The sequence below is a fragment of the Mauremys mutica genome, chromosome 1 (genome assembly GCF_020497125.1).
Source record: "Mauremys mutica isolate MM-2020 ecotype Southern chromosome 1, ASM2049712v1, whole genome shotgun sequence".
In the NCBI taxonomy this organism is placed as follows: domain Eukaryota; kingdom Metazoa; phylum Chordata; order Testudines; family Geoemydidae; genus Mauremys; species Mauremys mutica.
This window is the reverse complement of record NC_059072.1, coordinates 129,580,288-129,600,511: the sequence shown is the minus strand read 5'-3', so window position 1 is coordinate 129,600,511 and position 20,224 is coordinate 129,580,288. Positions and strand designations below refer to the sequence as shown.

Sequence of the window (20,224 nt, the reverse complement as noted above, 5' to 3'; positions counted from 1 at the left end):
TTGGGAGCGTGCTCCCCAGCCTAGACGGACAGACACACACTAGCTCTATGCGAGCTAGCGCACTGAAAATAGCAGTGTGGATGTAGCAGCCCCGGCGGCAGCATGGGTTAGCCACCTGAGTATGGGACCCAAGGGGTTGGGGAAGTTTGTACTTGAGTGGCTAGCCTGTGCCACAACATGCACACTGCTATTTTTAGTGCACTAGCTCATGCAAAGCTAACGTGTCAGTCCACGCGGGCTGGGAGGTTCATTCCCAGCTGCGCTCAAGACATACCTAGTGTTCTTGAAGAACCTGACAGCTCACTTGTGTATCTAGTTAGCTCATTAATGCCAATCAGATAATTAAAGAGGCAAGTACTCAGATTCCCACCCACCATTCAAGTCACAGCCACAGATGTACAGGGACAGCATGAAAACAAGATCTTTGTTTACTTAGGGCAGTGGTGCAAAACCAATGGCTGCATTGGCAACTTACAAGGGGCCAGAATGCCAGGCCTAATTTGCATATCTTTACATAAATTTACATGTGTGACTTTACCAGGGACACACACACACATTACTTTTATTTGCACTATTGGTGTATACAGTGCTTTGCAAAAAGCCACAGAAAGGCAACATAAGCCCTGAAGGCTGAGAACACGCATTAGTGCTGATACGGGCACTGCTTTTCTGATGTAACTTCTTGTTCTCCAGGTTTAAGTCTGAGATGGTCACCTCTCTGCTCTAGAGATGGGTCCCAACCAAAATGAGAGCTGAAGCTCTGGAAAAGTTCAGCTCCAGATACAAAGTTTGTGTTTGGCTCAGCCCTAGGTTGTTCAACTACACAAATGAGTACCTCTAAAGACACTTGTATAAAAAGCAGTCCCCTTATGTCCCTGAGTAGCTCCCACTCACCAAGCACATAGGATCTGATCCAAAACCCATTGAAGTCAGTGGAAAACCTTACAGAAATTAATTCTTAGGTTCACTTTCATTGTTAGCAATTCAGTTCATTTCCCTCACCCTTGTAGACCCCTCAGTTCTAGCTGAACTTTAGCCTGTTTCTTCAGGTTCGACTGAAAATAGATCTGCGAACAACCTGAACATGGTTTGTCCCTTTGAAAGTGCTCGAACCATAGACCAAGCGAGCCTTGAATACTCTTAATCTCGTCACCGTAGGGACAATTACTCAGGACTTCTCTTCATAGAGAGCTGCTGTTGAAATGTTCGTGCTGTTCTGTGCAGTGGGTTAAGATTTCAGGTGGAGTGGAAGCAGTGGAAGCAGATGGACTCTTAAGACACAGAAATCCTGTTTGCATGCAAACACCTCCCATCATTAAAAAACGAGGGAAGAGAAGTCTAGAAAACATTATGCCTATGCACAATTTTCTCTATTAAAAATGCTTCCCATGGTTTCCCAGGAAGAACTAGCAGGTCTTTGGAAGAAATATTGCTAAGTATTTCTTTTAAAGCAATGACAGCTGCTTCAGTGTCACCGCACAAACATCTGGGTCATAGAGCCCTTAATGAATTTTCAGAGAGACGGCAGTTACAGACCAGGGCAAAACTGTGGCACAAGAGAAGGACTCAGGGCAGGCCTATTGTTAGAAGATGAGTTGTAGCTAGCTCTCTTCAGAGTGAGTTGGGAGAAAGGGAGAGGGAGAGAGAGAGAATGAGCCTGTCTCCAGTGTGGTTATTCCACAAACGCCCATGCTCATTAGTCAATCCTATCTCGATTCCTGTGCAATGTCTTTCCTAGTGAAACATGAAATCAGCAGGAAACAGAGGTGGTTTATGGACTGCTCGTTGCTGAAAGCAGCCTGCTCATTCTAAACGGCAGTTAAATTCAGTATAAAATAAAGGAGCTGAAGCAAGAAGCAACTTGCACTCTCAGAACGACACATCCTTTGCTCCCAGTTCTCTCTCCCCTTTTGCACAGCAGAATTACTTTCCTACTAGTGGGATGAAAATTTAGCTGAACAGATGTTGCAGGGTTCAGGATAGAGGGTGAATTAACATTAGCAGTCAGAGCACATGTGTAATAGCTGCAGAGATGGGGGAGCCTGGTTTTGAATGGAGGACCTCCTGGCCTCAAAGCAGTAACTTTGCTCAATTGAGCTAAGAAAACAATTGCCACAGGTCAGCTTGAGCGATGCTGGGATCAGAAAATACATCAAGGCAAAGAATTATCTGCTGATTAAAGTTGCCCTGGGATAATTTCAATTACCTCCAGGTCTAGAAACCCAGTCTGCTTTTACAGAATCAGGTGCTTTCAACTCTGTAAACCAGGAGTCTGTACTCCTGTAAACGACGTGCAGAACTTGGGGGCCTTGCTGATGCAATGAGTTAGCACACTGGCCTCCCAATTCTGGAGACCCGGGCCCGGACCGCAAGAAAAATGTTTCCTCCTAATCCTCACTTATCCACACACAAAAGACACTGTGCAGTTTGGCACAATGCAGCATAACCGGCAGTCTCTGTCCTAGAGAAGCCAAACGACTGGAAGAACAGGATGTGCTGCAGGTCAGGATGCAGTGTATTGTGCTGCACTGGTAAAGCTACCTGGCAGCTGCAGGTCATTACAGAGCTGTGAAGGGGGAAGCTTGGGCCACAGTTGCTCTCATTACGCCTGAGGTGTTTTTAGCCAGTACTACCAGCCTCCCACTTTCATTTTCTCACAAAGATAATTGAAATGAGAGCTTAGTGCAAAACATCCCTTTTACCCCAGTTAAGTTTATGGCACTTTTGGACAGATTTTAAGCACAAATGCAACCAGTCACAAAATATCTCCCTCTTATACAGCACATTTAATCCACAGATCGCAAAGCATTTTGCAACCGGTGAGTATCATTATCCTCATTTTAAAAATGGAGAAACCGGGGCACAGAGTAGTAAAGTGACTTGCCCAAAGTCACCCAGCAGGCCAGTGGCAGAGCTGGGGGGAAAAACATGTCCCAGACCAGTGCTCTGTGAACTAAGTCACGCTGTTCTGAAATAAAAACAGGGTATGTTGTGCTCATTTAAAATGACACACCTAAGTAGTCAATATATTTGTTTGGATCCTGATACTTCAGCTGCTATCAATGGACACAGCAAGCTGAACTTCCTGCAAGATTTCAGAAAAAAATTAGGCAGAGGCAAACCATAAAAAGTCTTCAATGTTTGAAAAATAAGGCAGGACAGGCAGGCTACAAAAATGGGATCCCCAGTTCATCACCAGCACAGCTCTGCAGGTAGAAGCTATTGTGTCAACATGGCTCAGGTGTTTGTTTGTTTTTTGGTTCCATTGTCATTTAACTTTATGCGGAGGATTTCGGGTTGAGGCCACGGCAAAACTAGCTCTGTGGAAGTCCCAGTTCCCCAAAGTTTGGGATTGCTGGGATCCAGATAGTGGTCTGGGCCTCTCCATGCTGGTAAAAGCAAATCATATTACAGATGGGGCCAGGATCTTTAAGGCCTCATCTACACTGGCAAAAATGGGACCTGCAATTTACTGAGGTAGCAGGTTCACTGAAGGTACCAAAGGTAGAAGGTGTGGTGTAGACGCAGCTCAGGCATTTCTATCACCACGTCATCTAACCCTGCTCAGAGTGGTTTTGGTTCAGGCTTTGATAGAGCTGTGTTAGAATGTGGCTTACTTGGCAAGTGAGTTTGACCCGCTCACATTTAAACACTATTTTGAAACCTGTGTCTATGGGGCCTAATTTAAAAGCGTATGAGCATTCAGGCAAGGGATCACTGGGTGGAATTATAAATTAAAGGCACCACCACCATTTAGTTCTTTTGGGCCGAATTCTTAACAAGACAATAGGAATGAACAGGAAGTTTTCAAGATGGTGGAAGGTTAACAATAGGGTTTCCCAAGGAACCATACTGGACCCAGTGTCATTTAATATATTTAATCTGAAAATGAGGGTGAACAATGAGGGGGCAAAATCTTCAGAGGACACAAAATATTTAAGGTTAGTCAGGAATAAAGAATGTAGAGAACTCCAGATGGACCTAGCCAGATTAATGGCACTTGAACGAGAAGCATGATGGCACATGAACTACAAGGTTGACAAAAGCTAGGCACTGCACTTTGGAAGGAGTAACCTGAACTAATGTTACACAGTGCTGGACTTTAAATTAGCTATAAGCCCTCTGGAAAATGACCTGAACATCATTGTAGACAACCCAATGAAAACCGACAAGACTGTGTTTAGTTCTGGTCACCCTAGCTCCAAAAAAGAAATAGCAGATCTAGTAGGGGCCAGAGATGGGTGAAGGAAACAGAGACTTCTGTATGAGTAGAGGTAGGAAAAAAATGGGACTGTCTAGTTCTGAAGAAAAGAACAGGAGATGTGATAGAGGTATAGAAAATAATAAATGGTTTACAAATGGTAAATCTGTCCCTCCTATTTACCTACTTGTATAATGCAGGCTCCCCTGAATGCAGCAGAAACAGTGAAAGTTACAAGTAAAAAATGTAATGAAAATGATTACAAAGCTTCAGGGTGGGATAGTCAAAGGAGCCTAAGGGAATTAGGTGCATGACTCCTATTGGATTTCAGGGAAGTCTGAAAATCACAGCCTCAGGGTTCACTCAAAGCCTGTTCATAGGACATAGAACATAAGAACGGCCATATTGGGTCACACCAAAGGTCCATCTAGCCGAGTATCCTGTCTTCTGACAGTGGCCAATGTCAGATGCCCCAGAGGGAATGAACACGTAATCATCAAGTGAACCTTTCCCTGTCTCTCATTCCTGGCTTCTGACAAACAGAGTCTAGGGACACCATCCCTTTCCATCCTGGCTAATAGCCATTGATGGACATATCCTCCATGAATGTATCTATTTCTTATTTGAACCCTGTTATAATCTTGGCCTTCATAACATCTTCTGGCAAAGAGTTCCACAGGTTGGCTGTGCGTTGTGTGAAGAAATACTTCCTTTTGTTTGTTTTAACCCTGCTGCCTATTAATTTCATTTGATGGCCCCTAGTTCTTGTGTTACGAGAAGGAGTAAAAAACACGTCCTTATTTACTTTCTCTACACCAGTCATTATTTTATAGACCTCTATCATATCCCCCCTTGGTCATCTCTTTTCCAAGCTGAAAAGTCCTAGTCTTATTAATCTCTCCTCATCCAGCAGCTGTTACATACCCCTAATCATTTTTGTTGCCCTATGAACATGCAAAATGTCATGACGATTAGACCTAATTTACTGTGTTTTGCTGCTTCTGTGATAGTGTGAGGAGGAGATGGTGCTAAACAAAGCTTTTCCTGTAGCCGCCTTATAAATGTCTCCATAAATAGGGCAGCTATTAAAATGTGAGAGTGGGAAGGTCTGCCCAAGGATCACAGAAATATTTCCAGTGCTTAGAATTGGCTGGGCAGTATCCCAAAATCCCCATCAAGTTCATCCCTGAAAAGAGAGCAGTCTTTGCACTCTTGCTCACATGGAGCCCTATTCCTGCAATCAGATCCATGGGAGTGGATCCCCGAACACTTGCAGTCCCACTGAAGTCAGCAAGGCACAGTGGTCCACCTACACAGATCTGATTGGAGGATCAGGGTGTTGGCTTGAGTCCATACTATGGGCTTATCTACACTGGAGTTTTTAGTGCTATGGGTAGCTATGATGGTGAAGCTGCACTGCGGTAAAACCCTAGAGCAGCCAAGCTGCACTGGTGTAAAAAGTGACTTGAATAGTGCCATTTACCCTGGTTTGAAAAAGGAGACATATGACTCTCAATATAGGCAATATGAAACAGATTCCAGTGCCCATTAAGATCAGTGGAAGTCTTCCCATTGACTTCATTGGGCTTTGGTTCAGGCCTATGTAGAGTATGTTACTTAAATCACATGTATATTTTTTTATACTCCTTTTTATAGACAATCACTTGAGTACACACATGAGTAATCCCCTTGAACTCAGTGGAACTATTCTTGTACACGTGTGTTTGCAGGGCTGGGTCATTGGTGTGTCTAACTTTGCAGGAGCAGAAAGGGTAATGTATTTCCTCTTAGCTTTCCTTTGGGGGTGAACCCCATAGTTAAGGTTGCAAAGCATGTTCAATCACATTGCATTCCCTGTTTTCCTAGTTTTTTTGGTAACATGAACCTTGTGACGGACACTGAGGAGAGCTGGGTGATTTAAGATTCAATCACAACTTTCCCAGCAAATTCATCTTTCAATGCTTGGTCTTTTTTGTTGTAAGCAAAACACCCTTAATAATTTTTATTTACATAAAGATGGGGAGGGAAGAGAAAGCCAACTTTTTCCATTTAAAAGTTCTAAGCAGATCTGGATATCAAAGCTCCAAGTCTGGGAGCATTCAGATCAAGGACTTTTGTTTAGGCCCATCTCTGGTCAAAAGTACATATAACCAGAGCTTTTGCATTATTTCAACCCAAAACCGTAAGAGACTCAAGCCATGGTAGGTCAAAGCTTAGCACAAGTTTGACAGCAGGTGCACAAAACTCAGCAGAACTTTAGATGGACCAAGCAAAACCTGACACCAAGTGTGCTGTGCAAGATCCTGATCATCTGGTTATGAAAGTTCATTGGAGCTTTGATACAAACCATGTGTACTGCAATTTTCTGGGCACGATGGAGTGAACTAAAGACAAAGTATCAGTCTCAAACTTGAATCACTTTGTTTCCCCTCAACTTGCATCACAAATGTCTTGTTACTTTAGGAATCATAGAATCATAGGACAGGGAGGGACCTTGAGAGGTTAACTAGTCCAGTCCCCTGCACTCATGGCAGGACTAAGTATTATCAAGACCATTCCTACATGCATTTCTTTTCCCTTCTTCAGCAATGCCCTGTTATGTGGTGAACTAGACCTCTTGATGCACTGCAAGGGTGAGCAATCCTTTCTGGACTCTACATTTCCATCAGCCCACCCCCAAAATCAAAGTAGTTCCCTCAGAACATGGGAAATTCCCATATTCCTTTATTTTAATTATTCTGGGTATCTGCTAAAGACTACAAGGAAGGCGGGGAGCTTATTATTTTACTTGCTAATTATTAAACATTTTTTGTTCATCAAGTTAAAAAGGAGGCTCAATGATAGCTTGATGCTTCCCAATTTGATGGCATCTCCACAAACCCTGATGGCTGTGGGTAGGTTCTGGTCTCTTTCTCTGATCTTTCAACCATCTACCTCCTTTCTCTTCACTTTTCTTTTCTCACATGCCTCTTCACCTCTTTCTAAACTTCCCCCACCCCCGAAACTAAATGATCCTGTTTAACAAATAAATACAAAATAATTTCATATTATTGCTAATACGCTGCACTTACAGTACATGGAACATTACATCTGAGGATTGCTAAATACTTTACAGATATAAATTAATTAAAGCCTCCCAGCATTCCCTTGGGTATATGAGTACTTTATCCCCTCTGTGATACAAGAGGAAACAGAGGCACAGAAAGTGCAACCACCTCACCAGATAAAAAGTCTGGGGCACAGTTGGTCATGTCATTCTATCTCACAGACCCCTGCTACAACTATTACTCCCAAATGTTAGAAAAGAAATATTTTTTTAAATAAACCTTAAATCCATACACAAGAGCAAATCACTGTTTTTTTCCTTAAGGGACCAATCCTGCTCCTACTGAAACCAGTAGCAAAATTCCCACTGATTACAATGCGAGCAGGATTGAGTCCTAATTTTGAGAATGAATTTGCTGCTCACAAAATCCTGAGTCTATCCAGTAGGGAAAGAAAAGAAAATCCTCTAGGGATCTGAGCCTGAAATTCATTCTCTCACAAGTAGTCCCATCTGACTAAGTCCCCATGCAAGCGTACACTTTGGACCTGTTCCTATTAAAGTCAATGGCAAACTTCCCATTAACTTTTATGATGCAGGATTGGGACCATTGTATGGATCCTAAAAATCTGGTGGTGGTGGTGGAGGAAAGGGAAGGAATCTTCTAGTGGCTTGCAGCATAAATGATATGAACTCAAGTAAAAAAATGGAGTTGTAACTCTCTTCCCTCTCTATCCTAATCCCACAAACAGCCCATGACTTGAAATCTCTGGAGGGGATCATTTTGTTGGCACAGCCTATTGGTACTAGTACAAAAGCTAGTCTGGCTGACAAACCTTTGGATTCATTAAAGCAGCTTCCCTCTGCTGACCTAAGCCTGCCTCTTAGTATAATCGTGAAAAATGTTATACCAGAGCAATTGCAAATATTGAGGCTCTCTTCTGAAGAGAGGCAGGAAAATGTATTGAAATAATCATCAGTTTAAAAAAAAAATGAAGGTGCTTTAAATATTCCTGGCATGATTCATGGGGTCTTTTTGTGTAGCTGTGGTAGAGTTTTTAGTCGGTGAGTGTCCGTTAGTGTCTCTCTTTTTGTCTCTTTCAACATCTACTCAGAGCTCCAGGATTTAAATTTCAACACAGCTCAACATAGAATCTGACAGTCCTGTCAATTTAGGGGGGTGGTGGTGTTTGTTTTCCTCCCCTCCATCTCATGTATCATTAACAGTAATACAGGTTCTGTCGGCCAAATTTTTTTTTTCCAGTTCCTTCCTCAGTGACACCACCCTGTGTAATCCTACTATAGGTTTGCCCAGGTGTAGTTGGCCTGGTGATCAGAATTTAGCAAACATTTCTGGCGATGCTGCTCAGCAAGGAATAAGGATGTCAGTGGGGCTACTCACCTACTTAAGTGCTTTGCTCTGAGAGACCAGGGCTGCTAATGACTAGAACTTTGTCTTGGATCTGGCCTTGTCGGGGGATCTGGGCCCAGTTACTGCCAGTAGGCAGCTTCCCTCAATGCAGCAGCTGTATGGCTCATCAGCTTCGCTTCCTATCCTCCCCTCGCAGCTGGGCAGCCCAAGCAGCAGTCAGGGCATCTCCCAGATAATTACTAGGAGGAGAAAACAGCTGCTATTTGGGCCCAGTGAATGGATTGGATTATCTAATCTCCCTTTGACCTTGCCATGTGGGGGGATAGTTGAAGGGAGTATTTCTTTTCCACCCATGGGGGGAGCAACAGGGGAGAAAAAAGGAGGGATTGGCTATTAGGCTGTGTCAAGCCCCATAATCTTTCAAGACATAAACTGATTGCTATCAGTGACTGGGGGGGAATTCCCTGCCCCACATACACCATTTCACAACTGACCAGGTGTTTTATGGCAGGGAATTTCACCTTCCTCTGAAGTATCTGATATGGCACAGAGCTGGAGGTAAGATCCAAGAGCTGATGGAGCCCCGATCTGATCTGGCATGGCAAACCCTACATGCCACACATTTTCATTGGGATAGTTCCTGGCTGGCCCTCCCAGGGGAGCAGTGCCCCATGAATGACACACAATAGGAGGCATTTGAAGGGAGCCATCCCCACACCTTTCTGAATTCACCATACAGATATTATCTTAGTCTCTCTCCTCTGCACTTCCACACTTTCAGGAAGCTCTCCTACCCTCATTGTCTAATGGCAAAATGTTCAAAGGGAGCTCCTGGGCCAGTTCAGTCTTCCCCTCCTTACCCCTCCCTGCCCCTCAACTCTATAAAGCCTCAGAGAAGCTTCAAACTTGCATCTAGATTCATGTGGAATTCATGGAGTGGTAGGGAAGAGAAAGAGGAAATTGACCCTAAGGCCTGATGTACAATCCCCTCCCCCCCCCCATGGTGCTGATTCCCCCTGCCTTCCCCTTTTCTAATGTAATGGATCTATGTACAGATCCCCCAATAAAATGACTTGAACTAATCTAAATCAAAGATGAGTCCAATAATATATAATATCCTAGGAGGATAAGCAAATCCAGCAGTGCCAGTGACAGGTAGCAGCTCCAACTCCATCACTCCACGGCTCAGCTGGCCTTTGGTAGATCCTGATTTTGCATCAAAAGCTGCCACCACTTAGAAAGCATCCCTAAATTCCACACCAATGAGTCAAGATCGACTGTCTCAACCTAGAAAACAGGGAGCAGAGAATGGGGGCACAAGACTGAATTTGGATTGGATGCTAAAGTTCAGAGCTGCTGTACATTGCCAGAGCTGAGTGACGCTCCTGTACGGATACAGCAAAAGCTGCTATAGAACATATTTGAGGGGCACTGGCAGAGCTGTGTGGGGCCCCCGGGCCAAGTTAAGGTGGGTACTGGAATCCTAATGGAAGATTTTCACACTTTGATATGTGTTTTTCTTACTAAAAATCAATTCTCCCTTTCAGATGTTTGGATAACTACAAAGTTCTAAAAGTGGTTGTTTTAAAATGCATATTTATGAAATTAACTCTAAGTCACATTTTTAGTCTAGATGTTTCTTTTTATATTAAAACAAAAACAAAACAAATCTGCAGGGGTGTCTCCATTTCTTGCTAAGACTAATGTAAAGTACACTACAGCCTCGGATAACCAAAACTCGCATACCGAAATCCACTCTCAGGTACAACAACTGGAGCCCATTCTCCACTGTGTTAAACCTTGGGTATTTATTCACACCTGGGCAAAATGGGTGTAAAATGAAACCATTCTGATCTCGCTATTTTACATCCACTTTATATAAGCATTAATGACCGCACAAGGTATAAGGCAGTAGAGAATCAGGTCTCTGGTCTGTGACCAAAGAAAAAGGTACAAGAGAATTGTAAACAAATAGGAAAAATATGTTTAAGATCAAACTTAGCTGTTTACTCAATGATGTCCCATGCTGTTTGAAGGTATGTCTAGCTGGGGGTGTAGTTCCCAGCTAGAGGAGACATACCCATGCTAGCCACAGTCCCAAATATTGCCCACAGTGACCTGGGTAGCCAAATATTTCTGCTGAAATGCTGACACTTAAATTATCATCATTAAGATTCAGAGTCAACACACTATGGAATCAGTTCACATCTCTCCGAGCTATTGCTTTAGTGGCTGACTCAAGAAGACATAAGTTCATGTATGGAAGGGTATTTTCACAACTACAAAGACTATGAACTTAATTTTCATTTTAATGGAAGCTTAAAATCTGTAGAATGTCTGACTTGCTCAATGTGACCCTCAAGGCTAATGTGTGCGTGTTGTACTTTTAGTTTAATAATTCCTCCCAGCTGATAGGACAGCATGTCAGGCTATCATCATTGCTCCCTGGCTGAAATATGAGAAATTATTTTTATTCTTTTTATTCTTAAGTTACTTCTCTCTGAAGTTAAAATTGAAAGTAACTTCTGCATGCAAGGAAGGAAGGGAGCCATTTTCAAGACTCAGTCATTGAGCAAAGATGATCAGATAATGGTGTTTTTTGGGACTGATCCAAAGCCCATTGTAGCCAATGGAAAGGCTCCCATTGACTTCAGCATGCCTTGGCTGAAGCTTTTTGTTTGGCAGGTGATAACTAAGTAATGGAAAGTAACTATTGCCCAGGGTTAGTGCCTGTCTGTAGAGCTCGTTGGGAAGGAGAATTTTTGCCCCATGGGAAATTTTGACATTTCAAAATGAATTTCTGATCCCAGAGTTGAAATATCCAAAATGTCATGGACTGAAAAACTCCAAAAAGTTCTGAAACTGAAATGTCAAGAACAAAAAAGTGTGGACACTTTTAATCAAAATTAAATGATTCAACTTTTTGAAATGGCATTTTCGATTTTCTCAATTGGGGAAAGCCAAAAAATGAAATTGAAATGAATATTTCCCCACAGAAAATAGTGATTTTGACAAAACCACATTTGTTACAAGAAAATTTTGTCCACAAAAAATGCTGACTAGCCCTCCCCATATCAAATAAGATAAGAAAAGGTAAAGTTTCATAGGTGAAGCAGTGATTAATAAGGAGTGACAGTAGACTCCTCTCATGACTTCTGATAGTCTCTTCTGGCCTTTCCATCTATTTAGCTATTAAATGACCTTGGCAGACAGATGAGAAATGCCTCTGGGTTCTCAGTTCTTGACCCTCACCCTAGTTAACTGCCCTTGTTTCATGTCCAGCAGTAATGCAAGTGATAGATTGTTATGTTGAGTCTGTTCTCCCTGGTACTGTGTGCAACGTTGATGGGAGACATTCTGCCGATTTTAAGCTTTCATTAAAATGAAAATGAAAATTAAATTCATAGTCTTTATAGTTGTGAATATACCCTTCCTTACATGAACTAACATGATAATCAAGTATCAGAGGGGTAGCCGTGTTAGTCTGGATCTGTAAAAGCAGCAAAGAATCCTGTGGCACCTTATAGACTAACAGACGTTTTGCAGCATGAGCTTTCGTGGGTGAATACCCACTTGCATCCGAAGAAGTGGGTATTCACCCACGAAAGCTCATGCTGCAAAACGTCTGTTAGTCTATAAGGTGCCACAGGATTCTTTGCTGCTTCTAACATGATAATGTCTTCTTGAGTCAGCCACTGAAACAATAGCTGGGAGAGGTGTGAAGTGTTTCCATAATGTGTTGACTCTGAATCCTAATAATGATAATTTAAGTGTCAGCTTTTCAGCAGAAATATATGGCTACTCAGGATTGTGGTCAATTTATTGGGATTTGTGGGTACAATTTAGTTAGAGTGTTACATCCTATTCCTCACCTCGCCAACACATCTGACCCCTCTTTGGACCTTGTGTTTAATAGCCATGAGGAGGCGCCCCAGCGGTGAGTGTACCCCGTGACAAATATTCTTCTATAATTAGCTATAAAGGGCACAATCAAGGGGTACTTTTAGAACGAGAAAGCAAACCTAAGCACATCAGTTTATCAGCTCACCCTGGTACAGCTTCAGCCTGACATACAAGGAGTCAAACTTACACATTTTCCACACAACAAGAAAATAATACTATCCATATCCTTCAGCTTAACGAACTAACCTGAGCTCTCACTTGCACCTCTGAGAAGCTTGGCAATTATTAGCCCAAAGAGAAGAAGGGAGAAATGGTTTCCTTGCAAATACCGACCCAGCCAGCTCCCTCTCCTTCACAGCAGCAACTGCGAATGATCAGTGATTGCTTTTCCTGTGGCATTAGAACTCCTACCCTGCCTAAGCTCAAGGAGCACTCCTTGTAGGGAAAAGGGAGAGAATCTTCAAAAGCAGGATTGGATCTGATTTCAGGGACTGTAAATCAGCCCAAAGTCTAATTCTAAGTGTGATAACTTTGCACTTTCGAGAACCCCAAACTACTTTAGCGGCAGTAATTCCTACCTGTTAAGTAGGAAATAAGAATACACCGTGTTACAGAGGTAAGCTGAGGCAGAGAGTGGTGAAGAGACATTAGGGTAAGGTCACACCACAAGTGAGCCCAGGAGACACCAGTAGGACCCTAGAGTCTTGATTTCCAGGTCCCCTGCTCAAATCACAATACCATGCCCCCTGCTTACTATGAATTAGTCCTTGAGCAGCATTCTCCTGACTTCTCTCACACACAGACCTTCACCACTGCTACTGGGGCTCTGGCAGAATAAACAGTGCTGCAATAAAGAAGGACCCCACTTGTGAGCCCCTGCAAACTATCTTTGGCCCAGCTGCACCACAGTGAGTCACTTTCTACTTCTGTTTTGCTTCCACAAATAACAGGGAGAGAGTCTAGTAATAGACCTGGTGCAAGCCAGGAATAACAGGGCTTTTTGCTCTCAAAAGAGAGGGAAGGAAATGGGAGAAGAGTTACAGCCAACAGGCAAATGGAAAGCAAGGCACTTAATTAACCAAGAGAGAAACGGAGCGGCCTTAGTACAAAAAGACTTCCATCTGGAAAAGTACATGGACTTCAAGGTCCCTAATGATCCCCAAACTTGTATAATTGGCAAACAATGCACAACAGTAGGACTCAAGCTCAAGAAATGGAGGGAAGGAAGTTAATGACCCAGCCATGCAAGTAGTCTACTACTTACTGCGTACTGGGATCTGTGCATTGTCTCTTCCCCTGGGGCAGCTGCTATACAAACCTGCCAGCAATGGGAAATCAAAAAGGCTGAGATTATCCTTTCAGCTGACACCCACATGCCTATTAAAAATAAGTATTTTCCATGAATGGTCCAAAACACTGCCAACTTACAATCACATTTATATAGAACACTGTCACTTCCAAATCTCTCTTCTACTTGAAAAAAAAAAATGACACAAAATAAAGCAGTTTTGTTGTGTGGGGGAGATTGGTTTTTAAACCAGGACTTGAGTTGAGCTCCTACTTTGTGACTCAGATAACAGGAGGACTTTGCATCCTATTGGGATTCAGTATGCTCACCACCACTTTTCAGGTTGTGGCACCACTGATTGTAGCACCTTCCAAAAGCCTGAGTGTCAGATCAAAAGCCTAAAATTAGACAGGTGTTTATGCTACAGGCTAGCATATTAGAGGCTAGGGGAATGAACGACATTCTGCAGTACCTGAGAGACAATCTGTGATCATGTAGCTGCAGAGTATGGTGTTATGCATACACAAGGGGTCAGAGATCAATTTCTGCATGAAAACTTATGTCCTGTCTGCTGAATGCTTTACTTTACACACTCTGTTTCTACGGAATATTAAAGCTAATTTACTTTAATGCCGAGAAACATCATGCCCCTGAGTCGTATGCATCGCTCAAGAATTCTCTTGGATTTTTGTAACCATGTTTTGATAGTGGATGTAGTGTCTCAGTTTTCTAACTCGGACTTTGGAACAGCCAAAGAAGAGTCTGTCCTCTTAGGATCTATCCAGTTTTAAAACTGAACCTAGTGACCGCTGGGGCAGGATGGAGGTGTAACTCCCAGCTCAAGTAGGTGTACACCTGGTAGCTGTGATTGAGTTAGCGTGCTAAAAATAGCAGCGTGGCTGCAGCAGTGGGATGGACTAGCTGCCTGAGTACATACTTAGAACGTCTGACACCTCCACTTGCAGCATAGATGTCCCCTCAGACAAGACCGTAATGCAAAAGTGGTGATTGCTGCTAGTTGTGTGCATAGCTTTTGTGGACATATGTCCATAAAGAGCGAAACTGGGAAAACTCACTTATGTAGGACAAACAGAAATCGGATGCCAATAATTTGTGGCCTCTACCATTAACCTAGGCCAGTGGTTCTCAAACTTTTGTACTGATGACTCCTTTCACATAGCAAGCCTCTGAGTGCAACCCCCCCTTATACATTAAAAACACTTTAAAATATATTTAACACCATTATAAATGCTGGAGGCAAAGCAGGATTTGGGGTGGAGGCTGACAGCTCATGACCCCCCATGTAATAACCTCGTGACCCCCTGAGGGGTCCCGACCCCCAGTTTGAGAACCCCTGACCTAGGCTATATCTGGGTTAAATTAAAAAAAAAAAAAAGACACCACACCATATCAGACCCTTAAAGTTTCTGGGAGGGAAGGAGAGGGATTGTGTGTGTGTAGAGCTTGTTTTCCATTTCAGCAAGCAGCAGTGTTGCTTGGATGATTTGGGTCCTCTCCTGCACGGTGTGCATTGCCTCCCGAAAAGTGCTCAGTTTCCACTGAAACCAACAGGTAGTAGAAGATACTTGACCTCTTGTAGGATATGGCTCTTGTGTACTACTTGAGCAACCCAGCTACTAACTTGGCAGAACCAAATGCTGCCCATTTGCAGCGCAGTGTTAAGCCATATGGTTCAAGCTGATAGGCTTGACTTGGCACATTCTATTGCTCACACCATTGATAGGTGTGTATCGTCCTCTTACTAGAAGACAATCACTCACCACAAGTCTGAGTTTCCACGTTATTGAATTGCTACACTGCTGCATTAGATGTATTTAACAGTTTGGCAAAGGGTGTGTGTACACATACATACACACACTCTCTCTTGCGGCTTTATTTGCTCTTTTGGCAGTTCACCTTTCAGTTTCAGTTGCCTGCCATCTGCATTTAAATAAAGCAAGCGTGAGCAGATAGATGCTTCACTTGCATAGAAACAAAGCTTTATATACACTGGGTTCTATGAACGCTTACTGGTAAAGTGTGTTTGAGAGAAAACTCTTGGTGGTTTCAGCCTGGCTACCTCCTTCACTGGTCTACATGGAAAAATAAATCTCACCAACCCAACAAACATTATTCCTTCTTTCATAGCCCTGACTACTGGCAATCTGTGCAGTGAAGCCAAGGATTGCATGGGCATAGAGTTGGAACCATCAAATCTAGTCGGGGGCCCTCCAGGGCAGAGTCAAGACACACTGATGGGGTAATATGGGAAAGCCTGAACTGACACCTTCACTGTAGTACCTGCTCATTGCAGTTATTCAGCAGTGCTAAAATCAAGTACCATGCCAGAACACAGCAATGCTCCATCTAGCCCATTAGCATCTCGCTGATAGAGGCCAGGTTTCCCCAAGGAGGTGTTTAGAATATAAAATAAATGCAGGATGTGTGTCTGTGTAATACTACACTGGGGGACATTCCATCCTGAAGCCTGCCAGTCTCTTATGGTTTGCACCGTGGTTGAGCATAGCAGCCCCGATCCCTATTGTAGTAGGCACTGAACGCACATAACTAAAGAGAGGCCCTGCCCCGAAGAGCTTACATTCTAAGGACCTGAAGCATGAAAGCTCTTGTAATTTTTTTTATCCAGAAGTGTGAAATGCCAAGGAGATTTCTCAGTAACACAGAAGATCACAAAATCCTGGGCATAGCACAGCTCCGTGGCTCAATGGGCTTTTTGCAGGTGATTCAGGCCAAGAATCCACGGCAGCAAATTTATTGCCATGGTTCAATAATGGTAAATTCACACATTGTTGCATGGGGCTGTACTGACAGGTCTCTTAAGAGCTAACAGGGAGTATGTGGCTGAAAACGGCATGTGGCACTTGAATTCTTTAAGGATCTGATTATTTTTCATGCTCTTCACCAGCCAGATCTGGAGAAACTCTGAAGAGAGACTAAGGTAATTAGAAACAGAACAGATCAAAGCATTTTACACCAAAGGAGGTCAGGGTCAAGAAGCAGAGTCAGGAACAGGAAAGCCCCTATACACTTTCTGAACGGTTGGGATAAGGGTCATCATAAAGGCCCAAACATTTCTAAAAAAATCATTTCTCCTCAAATTTACAGTGTCAGGTTTCTACTGCTGAGGAAAACAACAACAAATGAGAGCAAGAAATAGATCAAAAGGCCTGGCCCATATTGGTCAGCTTCTAAATGACCATTTCTTACAGAATATTTCTCTCTTTTTCAATGATATTTCTAGGGAGCCCATCACTTTAGTATCTGAGCACTATATAAACTCATTAAGCTTTGCATAGAGGTATCCACAGTGGACTCAACAGCTTGCATTTGCCTTCCTAGCTAACTACTCTTCCCTTCCTTATATATCACTCTCCCTCTGCCATACCCATTAATTTCTTCATTCCATTGACTCTCAGTCCTTTGGGCACCTCCCCCTGGCTCCTTTTGTCCTCCTTCCTACCCTTCCCACATAACCTGCCACAATCCCATTCTCACCTGTGGCTCAGGACAGGTAAAAAGAAGTACAGACACCAGATCCCTATTTGGATCAGTAGCCATCTATGTATGGATCTGAGCAGTCTACAGGCTCAGCACTTCATAGAATCATAGAATCATAGAATTCAAGATCAGAAGGGACCATTATGATCATCTAGTCTGACCTCCTACAAGATGCAGGCCACATAAGCCGATCCACCCACTCCTGAACTAATTCTCTCCCTTGACTCTGCTGTTGAATGCTCCAAATCATGATTTAAAGACTTCAAGTAGCAGATAATCCACCAGCAAGCGACCCCTGCCCCATGCTTCGGAGGAAGGCGAAAAACCTCCAGGGCCACTGCCAATCTACCCTGGAGGAAAATTCCTTCCTGACCCCAAATATGGCGATCAGCTGAACCCCGAGCATGTGGGCAAGACTCTCCAGCTAGACCCTCTGGAAAAGGCTAACAATATCCCAACATTGGCCCTTTGTACTAATTACCAGTGTGGCACGTTATTGACCTATTGACTAAACCCGTTATCCTATCATACCATCCCCTCCATAAACTTATCCAGCTTAATCTTAAAGTCATGGAGGTCCTTCGCCCCCACTGTTTCCCTCGGTAGGCTGTTCCAAAATTGCACTCCTCTGATGGTTAGAAACCTTCGTCTAATTTCAAGCCTAAATTTCCTGACTGACAATTTATATCCGTTTGTCCTCGTGTCCACATTAGCACTGAGCTGAAATAATTCCTCTCCTTCCCTGGTATTTATCCCTCTGATATATTTAAAGAGTGCAATCATATCTCCTCTTATCCTTCTTTTGGTTAAGGAAAACAAACCGAGCTCCTCAAGTCTCCTTTCATACGACAGGCTTTCCATTCCTCGGATCATTCTAGTGGCCCTTCTTTGTACCCGTTCCAGTAACAGTACCAGGAGTTTCAGACTAAATATGGATTTGACTGCATGTGGGGAAGGATGGGTTGTATGGGGGTGCTGACTGGGAGGTTGTATGGAGGTAAGGGGGGCAACATTATGGAGTTACTTGACAAGGTTGTCTGCCATACCAGGGGCTTGGACTCAGTGATCCTGGAAGAACCTTCCAGCCTTATATCCTGTGTTCTTATTACATGACATGCATGGTGTTCACCCAACCCCCTATCAATTTCAACAGCTCATCTGGTGACCAATTGCCACTTCTTCAGGTGACCAATCTGTTGGGGCTTGCAAAAACCAGGACAGGACACTTCTGACAGGGGTAAGCTCTGAAAACAAGAACTTCCCCAGTTTTCAGGGACACATGATTACCTAATCTAGTTCAAAAGAATGGAGGATGAATCAATTAATTTTTGAGAAGGGTGGGGCAAGAGTCAGTAATATTGGGGGTTTGGTGACAATGTTTTACTGACCTGTCAAAAATGCTAGGGCTGGTCCTGTTCTGGCTTGTAGATTTTACATGCACAGCAACCAAAATGGAGCTTTTTTTCCCCTGGTTTCTAGCAGCCTCCCTTCCGAATGTCCCCACAATCTTTTTTAAATAGATGAATAAAAATTGTGTTTCCATGCTCAGCTTTAAACATGCATTGGAAGCCAGGCCCTGCCCTGAGCAACCCATTGACTTCAGTCTACGGGTATGCCTACACTCCAGTACAACACCTGTGGCACAGTCACGGCTGGCCTGGGTCAGCTGACTTGGTCTTGGGATCTAAAAATTTCAGTGTAGATGTTCAGGCTTGGGGTGGAGCCATGCTCTGAGACCCCACGGGGAGGATGGGTTTCAGAGCCTGGGCTCCAACCCGATCCTGAACATCTACACTGAAATTTTTAGCCCCATGGCCTGAGCCCGAGTCACCTGACGTGGGCTCTGAGACTCGGTGTTATCAAGGGGTTTTATTGCAGTGCAAACATACCCAATGTGTAAGTCAGGGCAGGATCCGACTCTGGGTGAAGAAGGTTTTCTCTCTTTGCACAATATGGACAACATCCCAACAGAGAGATTGTCTGGTTGATGTTCTCATTCATTATGTCATGGACCCACCTCTCCTCCCATTCACTACTGAATAAGCCTTGTGTCAGCTACAACAATTGCTTACATGGTAAATTAAAATTAGGAAAAGCTTCTTTAAACTAGCAATGGGAGACAAATAGGAGAGCCTGCACCACATGACCAATCGAGCATCTACAGACAAACACACACTCTGTAGATCATTGTTGTACCCTACACTACAGTTTGGGAACCTCTGGTCTAGAAACTAAGGAAACAATCTTCCTGCTGTTTGAATATTTTCACCTCATTATATTATTCAAACTAAAAAAAATGGTGGTGGACTCTAAGGTATCTAGGGGGATCATTAACAATACATCCCCTACTTCACAGGGGTGTAGTGACAATAAATACATTAAAAGAATGTTAGGTGCCTTTGATACTGTGGTAATGGGGGCTTTAGTATTTCAGAGTTGTCTCCACAGTGGGACATCTACTTGAGGTCTACTCTGCAAAGCAGGTGGTGGTGGGTGAGTACCAGGGGAGGAAACCCAAGTAAGCCCAGACAAGATGAGAGAGCTATTCAGTAGTTTGTTCTCTGCTGCAGCTGGCACCATCAATAATATACCTAATGGCGTAGTTGGCAAAGCACAGATGATCTCTGACCCAGTGAAAATCAGCAGGTCTGGAGTCTGCTGAATAAAGTGGTGGGCCAATGAACTAATGCCTTATCTCTCTGTTACCACCACTTCCCCCAGACTATCATAAATAGCACAGGCCGCACCTTTCTCCCTCTGGTGTCTAAGGGAGAACTCCAATGCCTATTTCAGGGAGACAATTCATTTAGCATGTGCCTCTTCAGCTCTGGTAGATTTTATCTATTATCTGGGATGCATCATAGGATGAAGACCATCCCATAAGTGGTCAAGGTCTAC

At 43.4% G+C, this 20,224-nt stretch overlaps 1 protein-coding gene across 4 annotated transcripts in view; it reads right to left on the bottom strand.

The window, feature by feature from the left end:
• The window catches only part of ETV6 (ETS variant transcription factor 6), a 171,355-nt gene that overhangs the window by 136,960 nt on the left and 14,171 nt on the right, over positions 1–20,224 (bottom strand). Inside the window, exons 1-2 of one of the 4 annotated variants that reach the window (XM_044998536.1) lie at positions 17,324–17,422; positions 13,784–13,837 (exon numbers count right to left, since the gene is read on the bottom strand). The exons of 2 other annotated variants lie outside the window; for them this stretch is intronic. In XM_044998536.1, coding sequence (XP_044854471.1) covers positions 13,784–13,837; positions 17,324–17,386 — 117 coding nt within the window. In that variant the 5' untranslated portion in view covers positions 17,387–17,422. Of the gene's footprint in view, positions 1–13,783; positions 13,838–17,323; positions 17,428–20,224 lie in introns of those variants that run through there. One more of the 4 variants, XM_044998545.1, reaches the window with a different exon arrangement.